Source organism: Mustela lutreola, chromosome 8, assembly GCF_030435805.1.
Source record: "Mustela lutreola isolate mMusLut2 chromosome 8, mMusLut2.pri, whole genome shotgun sequence".
Taxonomy (NCBI): Eukaryota; Metazoa; Chordata; class Mammalia; order Carnivora; family Mustelidae; genus Mustela; species Mustela lutreola.
The window spans coordinates 41329667-41342530 of NC_081297.1; the positions used below are offsets into that span (position 1 = coordinate 41329667).

The 12864-nt window shown below is 50.9% G+C and overlaps 1 protein-coding gene across 9 annotated transcripts in view; it reads left to right on the top strand.

Annotated features, from left to right (window-relative positions):
• MICAL3 (microtubule associated monooxygenase, calponin and LIM domain containing 3) overlaps nt 1-12864 on the top strand; it is a 197410-nt gene that overhangs the window by 158263 nt on the left and 26283 nt on the right. For 6 of the 9 annotated variants that reach the window (XM_059184303.1, XM_059184304.1, XM_059184305.1 and 3 more), the window contains 6 exons: nt 2770-2907; nt 4287-4349; nt 7902-8015; nt 8765-8911; nt 9359-9441; nt 10539-12390. In XM_059184303.1, coding sequence (XP_059040286.1) covers nt 2770-2907; nt 4287-4349; nt 7902-8015; nt 8765-8911; nt 9359-9441; nt 10539-12390 — 2397 coding nt within the window. The remainder of the gene's footprint in view (nt 1-2769; nt 2908-4286; nt 4350-7901; nt 8016-8764; nt 8912-9358; nt 9442-10538; nt 12391-12864) is intronic. The other 3 variants (XM_059184306.1, XM_059184309.1, XM_059184310.1) reach the window with 1 other exon arrangement.

Sequence of the window (12864 nt, forward strand, 5' to 3'; positions counted from 1 at the left end):
TGGCCTGACCCTCTCTCCCTCCTTCTGATGAGAAATGAATAAGATCTGTGGAAGAAGGAGGTAGGCCCTGGGCCAGGAAGCCAGTGTCTTGAGTTCTCCAGTCTGCCATGTCTGCAGAACCATGGTTGGCTCAGTCTCAGGGCTGTCCCCTCGTCCCTGTTCATCACAGGGGCCATCAGGCTCACAGGACATCCGGGAAAAAGATATTTTGTTTGTATCATTTCAGACATCATTCTCTTCATCTGGTGATTCATATGCTTAGTGGCTTTAGCCCCAGACACAGCTTAAGTCAAAGTCTGTACCCTTTGCAGGAGAGTTTAGCTGTGCTTTCGTCCCTGCAGACTTAATTTCCTGCATCTGGAACTAGCGTCAAGACCCAGCCCGCAGGGATGTGCTTTAACTGGAGAAATACCTACCGACAAATTCACCCCAACCCTGGGGCCTGTGTTCCTAGCCCATGGTGTTTGTATCTTCTGAGCAGTGGACTTCGATGGCTGTGTAGACAGTAACAGAATGGTCTTGCCTTGCACCTGAAGATAACTCTTCTCTATTCTCTTTCCTCCCTTCCATGCTCTCTTCTCTGTTTATCCCCATGCGGGGTTCTTGATGCTGTGTTTTTGGGTGTCTGGCTCCCCCTGCTGTAAAAGGGGAGTACTGCCCCTGGGACAGAGAACTCCTGCAAGGCCAGTGGCTCCAGCAGCTGTCAAAGGAAGAAGCTACGGGTACACGTAAAGGTACCCGCTCTGCCCATTGCCCACCTTCTACCCTGGCTCCCTAACAGCCATCCAGAATCTGCCTTCAAGAGCAGGTCCCACATGAAAAGATCTGTGCTTTATAAAGCTGTGCTGACAGACTTTGGCATATGCCTAGCTTGGCACCTGTCCCTGGGCCCAGCCTTCATGGATGGTCACCTGCACAATAGCATGTAAGACAGAGGAGAAGCGAGGGGCAGTCAGAGGAGAAGATTCCAGAAGATCCTTATTGAATGTGGCCCCATTTGTGCCCCTCGTATGCTTTGCTATAAGCCCTCTGCTTTAGCGAACACCTTCTAACGTAGAGAACCTCCCGTTGCAGTCATAGTGGCCATAAGTGGCAGAGCCGGCACAGCAGAGGGGCCCAGAACCCCCCGCCATTGTGCCTTGTCACATTTCCCCTAAAATCCGGCTCCTGTGTCCCCAAGGCTACATTTATGACAGGAAGCAGCACACTATCTGGGGAGAAGACTCACTGTCTTCTCTTTGTTGCTTAGAAGATGAAGACGGGGTCCACGTTTTTCTCTGACTGACCTTCCTTAGTCGTCTGCCATTCGAGCTGTTGGGTGACTTTGCTGTGATTCAGTGCCATCCAACACCGTAAAGGCCGGTTGACCTGAGGAAACAAATCTGTGGAGACCAGCAGGTTCAAAGGGAGCATGCATGCAGGCCTACCACCCCACATTTAACATAGCACACTGCCTGCACCACATTCGCTGCTCTTAGTGTTACTTCCTGTCCAGACCACATTCTCCATTGTTTAAAAATGAAGAGGTTGTGTGGTAGGGAAGCCAAAGCCAAACTGTCCAGGTAGACTGTTGAGAGTGGGCTCCCATCAGGAGTCCCAGAGTCCTTCAGATCAGGTGGCACCTGCTCTTGCTGCCTGAATAGCCACCCTCCCTCCTGAAGCATCCCCTCTCCAAGTTGCTGGCTATCCCTTTATTCTCACCCTGCTGTATGGCATGGTCCAAGCTCTGAAGACAGGCAGTTTACAGGGCAGGGGCTGCATGTATAGTCCTTGGGCTCTGGCAGCAAGAATCAGTGGAAGGGCTGCTGGTCAATTCTCCTTTAGCTGAAAAGGCAGGTCTTATGTCCAGAGAGGAGCAGTGGGGCACCAAATGGAGTTTTAAGGAAAAGGGCCTTGACCTCAGAAAAAGCAAAGAGGTATTGTTTTATTCCTGCCCACGAGCTCCCAAAACTTTGGGGATTTACAGGATAGAGCTCTGCTTCGTCTCCCAGCCATTGCCTCCCCAAACTCCATTTCTTCCCTATAGCCGTGTCCCTGCCACAGACCAGCATGCAGCATGAGACCTATTATGGAAGGGGGATTTTTTTTTCTCTCTCTCTAACTGCAAAAGATAAACACTAAAGGACCAACAAAGTAAGTTTCTGTCCTGTGTGAGTTAGCTGGTTCCTGACAGAACGATACTGTCCCATCCCACTTTTCTCTTGTCACTTGGCTTGAATCTCAAAGAAGAAGCTGTCAGCATGACAGGTGGCGGTAAGCACCACGCTGTGTGACACAGAAGGGACATGAATGGTGCATTCTCTAGGATCTCACACTGTGCTGGGTGACAGAGCTGAGTACTCAGGACCTGGAGGGATGGCCCTTCGGAGGGCAGTTGTAACCTTCCTTTTTTTCTGACTTGGCATTTGGGTCTCTCAAATGCAGAGAAGATGAAAAGAGCATCAGAAAGGAGAGTTCTTTTTGGAGTTGTAATGTATGGTTCTCTTTATTGAAATTACAGTATAAGTGAAGCTTAAAACAACTAAATCAAGTTGAACAAGTGGAAATCGTGTGTGTGTGTGTGTGTGTGTGTGTGTGTACACGCACATGTGTTCTCAGTTTTTGCCTCTTTCTGATTCAAACTGATCCTGGCAAATACAGTAACTTTTCTTTCTGTTTCCTTTCCTGTGGTATTCCATCCCCTCCTTTCCTTGATTGTTTATTTTCTGCTTCCTTCCTCCATCATCTCTCCCTTCCTCATTTCTCCCACTTCTGACCCTGGTATACTAGTCGGGAGCCAGAGGCTACAGCAGATCATAAATCCGGCCGACCCCTTGGAGATCCAGGCTGATGTGCACTGGACACATATTCGAGAGAAAGAGGAGGAGGAGCGAATGGTACCAACCTCTGAGTCCTCCACTTCTAGAGGTAACTGTTTCAAAATCCAAGGTCCCAATGCCCCTCAGAGCACCTTCCCCTCATTGTTGTAGAGGACTCTTCTGTCAGGACCAAAGCCTTCAGTTTGATAAAAACGTAAGAGCCAATGAACCATTTTATTTTCCTGATGTTAATTGTGACCACTACCCTTAGCTATTGTTTGAGGATATGTAAAGTTCTCTGTAGGTTAAGAGGTTATGAGCTCTTTCTTCATGGTTGCAAAATAGTAAAATGAACTTGACCTTGGGAAAACCAAGACTTTGCTTTCTGTCCCTGTATGACCAGACAGGATTACTCTGTCCACTTGGTAAAATGTTCTGGTGCTTTCCTTGTGTGGTGTGTGTCTGAGTGTGAATGTACATTGGTAGGACAGGGTGGGGCAGTATATTTTGAACTGAAATGAAGTTTGTTTTTTTTTTTAAAGATTTTATTTATTTATTGGACAGAGAGAGGGATCACAAGTAGACAGAGAGGCAGGCAGAGAGAGGAGGAAGCAGGCTCCCCGCTGAGCAGAGAGCCCGATGTGGGGCTCCATCCCAGCACCCTGGGATCATGACCCGAGCCGAAGGCAGAGGCCCAACCCACTGAGCCACCCAGGCGCCCCTGAAATGAAGTTTTAAGAAGAGATTTAGATCCAGGAGGCCTTTAGAGTAGATAGTATAATGTCCAGCTCTAGGTCTCAGGTGAGATGGTCTGTGTTCTACAGTAGGGTGAAGACGAACTTTAACCTCACTTCTTCAAGGAATAGCAAGCAATAAAAGGGGAACATGGAGACTGGTGAGAGCTATGTCAGCTGCCATGTCATTCTCCACACCTTCCCACCTCAGCATACCCACTGTCCAAATATGGAACCTTGGTGTCATCAACCTCTGTCTCTCACTCACTTGTCTTCATGCTTCCATTCAGCGCCTGACGGGGCCACACACCCTGTAAGGCTAAATAGATAAAACGGGTGCTCCCTGCCTTCCTGAAGTTTAGCCCTTTGGGACATGTGATCCTCCCCAGCCCCAAGTCTTCACCTATAGACAAGACCAACCTCTGTTAACTACTCTGCAGCAGCATAAATACTCAGCGGGAGTGACAAGAGAGACCCTGCTGACCAGAGACATCAGACTGGCCTGCAGCCATGGGCTCTGCAGCCTTGAGCCGCCGTTGACCCTCCCTGTGTTTTCTCTCCTTTTCTCATCCCGAATACCCATCTTGTAGGCTTACAACAGGACTCTGACCCCTCGTCATTGGCTGACAGGCCTCTGGCTTGTAATGTCTCTCAGTTTCTCTTCTGTTTGGGGGCTCTAGGATGACCTCAGTTCTCCTCACGGGGACCACACATTCCTGTGTAACTTTGTATCTATCGTCTGTTTTAAATTCAGTGCCTGACCTTCCCTCCATACGCCGCGCAGCCGTGCAGGCCTGGCTGGAGACAGTCTCCGGAGGTAGTCTGGTGATGTTTGTTCGCTCTCCATTCAACATAACCACTCTCTCTCGGCAGCTCTGCTGGTACCTTAACACTAGAATTCTGGTCCTGCTGCTCGTGCATGCCAAGGTTGGCGGGGTGGGGGGGGGCACATGCATGCCTCACTCAGGAAGCCCGTCCTTGCATGGACCAGATGCGCACCCCACACCCTTCAAGGAAGATCTGGAGGAGAGCGATAGCATAGACAGAACTAACTAAACTTTCATTGTTATTACTATTAATAAAGGTTGAGTAAAGGCCACATCCGAGGGAACATTTTTAGCAGTGATTTTTAAAGTCTGTAGGAATTAAGTTATGTAGCAATTGGGTATGAAAGTGGAGGAATCAGTTAATATTCCACAAACCCACAGAAGTCCAGAGAAGGAGACAGTCAGTAGTCAGGGATGGGGGGCTGGGGAACAGAGGATTGGTGGATATTATCCAGCTCAAAGTAGAGGGACAAGCTGGGTATAACTAGACGTAGTGCCCCCTGGGTCTGCCTACTGAGATGTGGGGTCTCTTTAAATACTTAGACCAAGAGATAGCTCAGAAACCTCAGTTGTCCTTCCTGACCTTTGCTGGAGAGGTGTTTCTCAACACAGACGATACCAGTGTTCAGCGAGGGCAGGACTATTCTCTCTCATTGTGGGACATTTAACTTCCTTGGTCTTGGCTCTCAAAACGTCAGCCGTGCAGCCCCAGCCATCCAGACAACAACAAAAAAAAGCCCTACACACTCTCAAATTCCACTTGAAGAAGGGCAGCATGGCCCCCCGGTTGAGAACTCGGGTCCTGGTGGTTGCTTCTGGGGTGGGTAGGATTGGTGCTCATGGATCTCTACCAGCAGCCCAGCCCATTGTCCTCACTCTCAGCAGGAGAAGTGGACACAGGCATGCAAGTCACAGAGCCACAGGGAGAGCTGGGCCTGTGCACAGAGCTGCTGCACGTCCCTCCTAGTTAGTCAGGTCTCCCAGGATGCTCAGAGAAGGCCGAGGTGTCAGGACTTCCTCCCTAGCAGCTGAAATAAAGCAAAAGCTACATATGTCTATGATTCTCAGCTTCCATAGTGTGTGGCAGCTTCTAGCACTCTGCTCTCCATCTTAACCTGGGTTTAATCTCCCAATTCCATCCCTCCAGCTGCGTTTCTCCACTATCTTCTGCTGCTGCGTTGATATTTCTCACTTGTTTGTTTTTTAATATATGTGACAATTGTTCCTTTCAAGGTGCTCCCAAGGACTGTAGACTTAGTAACTTTCTGACTCTACAACAGACATTTCTTAGTAGCAGCTCTGAGTCGGAGAACCACTGGGGCTGGAGTCAGGCTAACATGGGGCATTGTGACTGGAGTCCTATCGTGGTCTCCTTTGTGCTCACATCTGGTGCACTTGCCGACAGAAATATAAATTACCATCTTGAGGTCCCAGCACTCATAGATTCATTTGAGCATGCATGTTGGGCACATTGGGCCCTAATGGGATGAGCCCCAGTTCCATTTCCACTGGGTTGGGTGACAGCCAAAGGAGAAAAAGGCTGGGTGAAGAGAGGTGTCTGTGTCCCCACCTTTTCAGAAATGGGGTCATGAAACCATGAGCTTGTTATCCACGCAGGAAGCTCAGGTTTGAGGAGGCATAGACTTTTGTGATCCTCAGAAATCCCACTTCTTAGTGTTTGATGAACTGAAACAGCAATGTTACCCCACAAAGCTTTTCAACCTGTGGAAATAACTGAGTAGTTTTACCCCCAGTATTTTTCCCAACAAATACCACCGTCACAGGAAAGCATCGTGGGATTACCAGATCTACCGGCTGCCCTGGTATCTCAAACTAGGAACGTAACATTAACTATTTGCTAGCTTAGAACTTATTCTGGAACTCTCTCATCTTTCCCCATAGTCCATTCTGAATGGTTCTCCGGAATTAGATGGAAGTCACACCTTATTTTTAATAAGTGTACGAAAGCTCTTATATAGCTTAAGGAATTCTTTTCATTGTTGTTGTTTTTTGAGAAAGTGTGTGTCTGCAACTGTGCCAGCAAGCGAAGGTGGGGGGCACTTGCAAGACGGGGAGAGAGAATCTTGAACAGGCTCCATGCCCAGTGTGGAGCAAAATGTGGGGCTCGATCTCACCACCCTGAGATCATACCTGAGCCGAAATCAAGAGTCAGACATTCAACTGACTAAGCCACCCAGGTGCCCCAAAGAGTTATGTATATAATATCTTTAACAAAAACTCCTATGACTAGGGCAAGTCAGCATCATCTTCAGAGTGCCCCTTTCCTTGTCTTCCCCACGCCACCTCCAGATAGTCTCTTGATTTTTTTCACACTGAGACCTTGGTGTCTGCACTCACCGTGCACATGCCATAGCAGGGGTACAGATTCATGAGGCTGGACAGTGAGGAGACCAGTGACTTGAGAGGACCTGGTCCTTGCACAGCCTCTCGTGGCACCACCTTTGAAGAAATCTCCCCAGCTCTACCACAGCCAGTGTCCCTGCTGCCCACCCAACCCCCTTGGGATTAGATCTCCAGCTCTTGGATTTGCAGATCTAAGCATAACCCCTGTTTCTGAAGCGAGAACCATTAGGATTGTTTGGAGAGTGGCTGTGCTTCAGACCCTAGAAGAAGCCCTTAGGACCCCTGCTGGATGGGCAGTGTCAGTCTCGGGGAGCATGGGGATCTCAGGGCACCCTTTAAAGGAGCCCATGTTGCTTTCTTAATTGCTTTTCTTACTCCAGACTGTTAGTGTGAGTTCCAAGTGTGCAGAGTTTGTGTGTGTGTGTGTGTGTATTTAGGGGCTGGTTCCTCCTGAGGAAAATGAAGTCAACGAGTGCTTTGCTTCATTCTGCAGCACCAAAAGGCTACTCTTGAGTCTAGAAAATGAACTTTACATATCCCCTCAACCTCTCCCTCATGCTTAAAAAAAAAAAAAAAAAAAATCATTTCTCTGAATGATCCCAGAGCTGCAACCTCTGCTGTTGGAGAGGGAAGGTAGGTGTCCTCAGAGGACTTGGTGGTCACTCGGGATTTCACCTAACAGCACTGCGGCTGTTAGATGGGGCCATGTGGCCATGAGCAGGTAGTCTCCGTTTCCCCCAGTCCCTCTAGAGTATCAGTGTGAGGACTCAGTGCCTTGTGCCATGTAATGCAGTCCAGAGAGTGCTGTTGCTGCTGGATCTGCAGCCGGGTATCTGCTGGGCCTGGAGAAGCAGTGTCTCCCCCCTGACCTCACACCGAGGAGCTTACAGCAGCCCTGGGGAGGAGGATTGATGCCCAGACCTGGCAGTGCTAGTCCCAGGTGTTCAGGAAGGGCTCCGGGGCCTCGCCAGCACCCAAACTGCTTTTAGCTCCCCCAAGTCTGGCTGATGTCTGCTGTGGGGTTCAAATCCAGACACTTGAGAATCCATCTCCTCGCTTCTTGAGGTCTTTGCATTGCAGCCCTGGGAAGACCAGCACTCATTTACACCGGCATAGGCAGTTTCTCTGTTCGTCTGTCTGTCCTTTTCTTCCTTCCTTTGAACGTTTCTGCTTTACAGTCCCATTTGATGAGAATGACCTGGAGGAAGATGTGGACTCGGAGCCGGCAGAGATAGAAGGGGAGGCAGCGGAGAATGGGGACACAGGGGACACTGGTGCTGAGCTGGATGATGGTACGGGGGACCCCAGAGCCTCCCCTCTCCACTGTGCTGACCACCCTCTTCCCCACTGTGTGATTGCAACTCAGGAAGGATAATATACGTTAAAGCAATAGCAAGGCAGTCAGTCTCCTGGTCACGTTCTTTGTTCTGGCAGTAACTGGGATGTGTGTCATTCCGCCCCTAAGCCAGCAGCCAGCAGAGCCTGCATCAGTAAGTTGTGGTTGAGAAGCTGAACAGACTAGGTGCTTTAGACAAGGGCCTCCAATTCAGTGGATGTCCTCTGAAAGGTAGCTACAAGAGGATGGTGTTTTAAGAATTATAGTCTGGTTGGCTGGGGAAGAAGAGGCAGGGACTAGCCTGGGAGAAATGAGGTGAATCCAGGCAAGACTGTGAAGGAACATGGTCATTGCAGTGGTGTTGGAGGAAACACAGACCATTGGTGAGTTCACAAAGCAAGGCCTGCCCTTCACAGGCACGTGCCCTATGTTTCTTTCTGTTCTGGTCCATCGGATGCCATCTTGGGCAATTAAAAAGAAAATGGAGCACCGCAGGCTTTGATGAGAGCACCATGTTGCAGAGACTTTGGGCCGAGTCTCTCAGAAGCTTGGCAGGGACCAGCAGGCAGGGCCCAGCCAGGGCACAGAGCCAGGACTAGACCTTAAGCCGAGATGTTGGTTTGGCTGCTTTCTGGGGATGATAGGAGACTCAGAAAGAAGCGGAACCTCACTCAGGTGGGCTATGCTCTCCCTTCCCTCCGGCAGATCAGCACTGGTCTGATGAGATCCCATCGGATGCTGAAACGGAGCTTCGCATGCAACACCGGGCAGCCTTGGAGGCAGAGCTGGAGCTGAGAGTATCAGAAAACGAGGACGAACAACCTGCCCCCACACCAGGGTACCAGGAGAGAAGTAAGTCCCTGTCTCAGGAAAAGCTGCTTCCAGAATTCCCACTGCAAGGATGAGAACAGCCCCCAGGACACAGGTCACCAGAGTAGAGCCAGAGCAGACCTGGAGCAGAGCCTGCAAATGGCAAACAGCTCTGCTTGCTGTCCTCCTGCCCCATGCATGGACCCTGCATGTAGCTTTGGCCTTTCTATGTGTGCTGTGGAGCCGGGAAAGGGTAGGAGGTACACCTCCAAGCTGGACACAGATCACACACACAGGAACAAAAGTCCACACTTCCAGCGTGAGCAGAGGTGGCATCCAGGGACTCTGTGGGAATGCACTTTCCTGCTGCTGGCAGACAGTGTCGCCCCCCCCCCACCCCACCCCCCGCTCCGCAGAGCTGGCTGGGAGAGGAACCCTCAGGGGAGGCAGGGAGTACTTCCTGTTTAACCCTCTGTCTGTTCTGTTCAGGTCCTGCCCAGGTCCCCAGCCCTACCCCGTCCCCAGAGGAGCAAGCTGGTCTGCTCTCCCCAGGCCACAACCCTGTGGCAGAGGTAAGGGCTCAGGGCTCATTGTCCGGGACAGAACTGATTGGGACCCTGAGTGGATATAGTAAGTCTTCGTTTTAGGGCCCTTGCTGTGAACCCATATTTTGGCTTCTTGTGCTTAGTGGAGCTGCTAAAAACAGGAGTGGCCTTGGGGATCCAGCTTAGTCCTCACCATGAGGACAAGGCAGTCTAGGCAGCATCTCCCTAACCCAGCGCTATACCAGTCCCAGATCTGAGTCATCCCACCACTGTGTCAGTCTTCTGTCATACCATACCATTTCAAAAGTAAATTTAGGTTAACACAGTAATTTGGGTGGAATCATCAGTTTGATAGGACAGATGTGTTTGTTTCTTAGTATAAAATGAATGTCTGACTGAGTTTTAAAATTGAAAACATCCACCCAGATTACCAGTGGTACATGAACCACACATTGGAGAATGGTACGTAAAAGGATTGCCACAGTGTCCTGTGGAATAGGTTTTGGGAAATGCTATCTGGAGGACAGATTTGGGAAGGAGGCCAAACTCAAGACCTGGGTTGGCCTGATTTGGTCTTTGAGATTCTAAAAAGCAGGTGAATTTGGTGATTTCATTCGTGAAATTGGGGGAACTTTGCTGAGACTAACGGGTGGGTGATAGAAGAATTTGTGCTGGAATATATGGATCTTTGAGTTTCCTGGGAAGGACAATTTGTAGTATAGACTATAAAAATATATATATATAGCTGTTTTAAATCTTACCATGTGGGCCTCTGTCTTCATACATCAGAGTTCTTGGGGTCCATAGTCAGGAGAGCTGGCTCCTTCAGTGTGCTTTGGGCAGTGTCCATTTCAGTGCACAAGGAATGTAGGATGTGTATGTGTTTGAGATGAACCAAACCCTGAAAGCTGAGTCTGTTGAGCAAAGTAGAGTGGCTTTAAAGATTGAACAAATAGAGCGGAGAGTGAGAGAGTGTGTCCTGGAGCCATTTCAATGACAGCCTAAAGGAGAGGGAGAGGAATTTACTTCATAAACACAGGCCCTTTGAGAGAGAACTTGCCAGTGGGTTTCTTCTGACCATTGAACCCTTCCTTCTAAGCAGCTTCTATCTTCCTTTTCTGTAGGGGGCCCAAATCCCACCTGTCTCTGTTGCTACCAAGGTGAAATTGCCTGAGGACAGCCTTTTCCCTGAACCTTTGCTCCCCAAAGTGAAGCCCAAAGCGGAATTGCCCACTGACCAGAGGGCTATGCGCTCTCCTATCCGATTGCAGCCGGTGGCTCTGCCGGAAGCCAGGACACCTACCTCCCCAGTTAGCACACAGCGCCTGTCACCATTGGCCACCTCCACCCCCACCACCACCCAGCTCCCCATTTGTTCCCAGCCTCAGCCTTCCTCTGAGGCCACTGTCCCATCCCCCACCAATTCCCCCATATGTTTCCAGCCTGTTCCAGCCAAAACAGCCATCCCTGTGGCTTCCCTCCCCTTGAAGAACCAAGGGGACACCAAGGATAGACTGGGTTGCCCTCTAGCTGTGGATGAGGCCCTGAAACGGAATGACCTGGTGGCAGAGTTCTGGATGAAGAGCGCTGAGATCCGCCGCAGCCTCGGGCTTACCCCTATAGATCGGAGCAAGGTGTCTGAGTCCAGCTTCCCCTCACCTACCTTTAAACCAGTGTCCCTAAAATCCTATTCAGTTGAGAAGTCTCCTCAGAGTGAGGGGCTCCAGCTTCTAAAACTTCCACCTGTTCCTAAGAGGCTAGGCCTGCCGAAGCCTGATGGTGACCAGCCCTCCCTACCAACCCCCAAGTCCCCATCTGACAGAGAGCTGAAAAGCTCCCATGAAGAGAAAAGAGATCTGTCAAGCAGCTCTGGGCTGGGCCTTCATGGGAGCTCCTCCAACATGAAAACCTTGGGCAGCCAGAGCTTCAACACCTCGGACTCCACCATGCTCACTCCACCTTCAAGCCCACCCCCACCCCCACCCCAGGATGAGGAGCCTGCAACTCTTCGAAGGAAGCTATATCAGACTTATGAGCATAAGGAGACCAAGCCCAAGGCCTCAGTGATCCCACCCTCACCACCTGCCTCCTTTATGCGGACCCCCCGAGAGCCTGCCCAGCCCCCTCGAGAGGAGGTGCGGAAGTCGTTTGTGGAGAGTGTGGACGAGATCCCCTTTGCCGATGATGTGGAGGATACCTATGATGACAAGACAGAGGACTCGAGTCTACAGGAGAAGTTCTTCACACCCCCTTCCTACTGGCCCCGCACGGAGAGGCCCCTCAACCCACCCCTAGCCAAGGAGAATGGTAGGTTGCCTACTCTGGAGAGTGGGATCCAACCACAGAAGAGGGGCCTGCCCGTAGTCTCTCCAGAAGCCAAGGAACTGGCTGAGGAGCGCATGCGAGCCAGGGAGAAGTCTGTGAAGAGCCAGGCGTTGAGAGACGCTATGGCCAAGCAGCTGAGTAGGATGAAGGAGATGGAGATGGCAGCTGGGACCTCCAGGCCCCCAGGAGGCACCTCCCGCAAAGCTTCCTCAGTTCCCTCCAAAGGAAAAGATCTCCGCCCCGAGTCCCCTAAACGCCCAGTTCTCAAAGGTCCCAGGGAGCCCACCCTGAAGCACGAAGCCACTTGTGAGGAGGTCCTCTCCCCGCCATCGGACTCAGGGGGTCTCGATGGTTCAGTCACCTCATCCGAGGGCTCCAGTGGGAAGAGCAAGAAGAGATCGTCACTCTTCTCCCCCCGCAGAAACAAGAAAGAGAAGAAGTCCAAAGGTGAGGGCCGGCCCCCAGAGAAGCCCAGCCCAAACCTCCTCGAGGAAGCCACTGCCAAGCCCAAGTCCTTGTGGAAGTCAGTCTTTTCTGGGTACAAAAAGGACAAGAAGAAGAAGGGCGATGACAAGTCCTGTTCCAGCACCCCTTCCAGTGGTGCCACTGTGGACTCGGGCAAGCATAGGATGTCTCCCATCGTGAAAGCAGGTATGTCAGCACCAGGGGACCCCTCCTGGGGCAGGAAGTAAGGGGTGTGTCCTCCATCACCAGTTCTTCTCAGAAGATCCATTTCTCCTGCTGCTTGCCTGAGGGTTCTTAGGAGCGATGCTAACGGGGTAAATAAGAAGGAAGCCGAACCATGGGCTCACAGGGCATATTCCACATGATGGAATCATTGTAAAACCCAGCTTGGCACTGAGTAAGGGAGATTTGGGCAGTGTGCACCCGTCACCCGGTCCCAGAGCAGGGCCTGATTCTGAGCACAGTGGAGCGTGGCACTGCAGGGAGGCTCCAGGTGGGCTGTCCTCCAGACACTGTATATTCAGTGGTCGCACTGCCCCTGCCGGCACAGGGGTCAGCTTCCAAGCTCCTGGCTCCCTAGCCTAGGTTAAGAGCTCCTCAAACTGGGAAGAAGTCCACCCTCTCCTTGATTCCTCTGGGCGACACGTGCATGCAGAATTT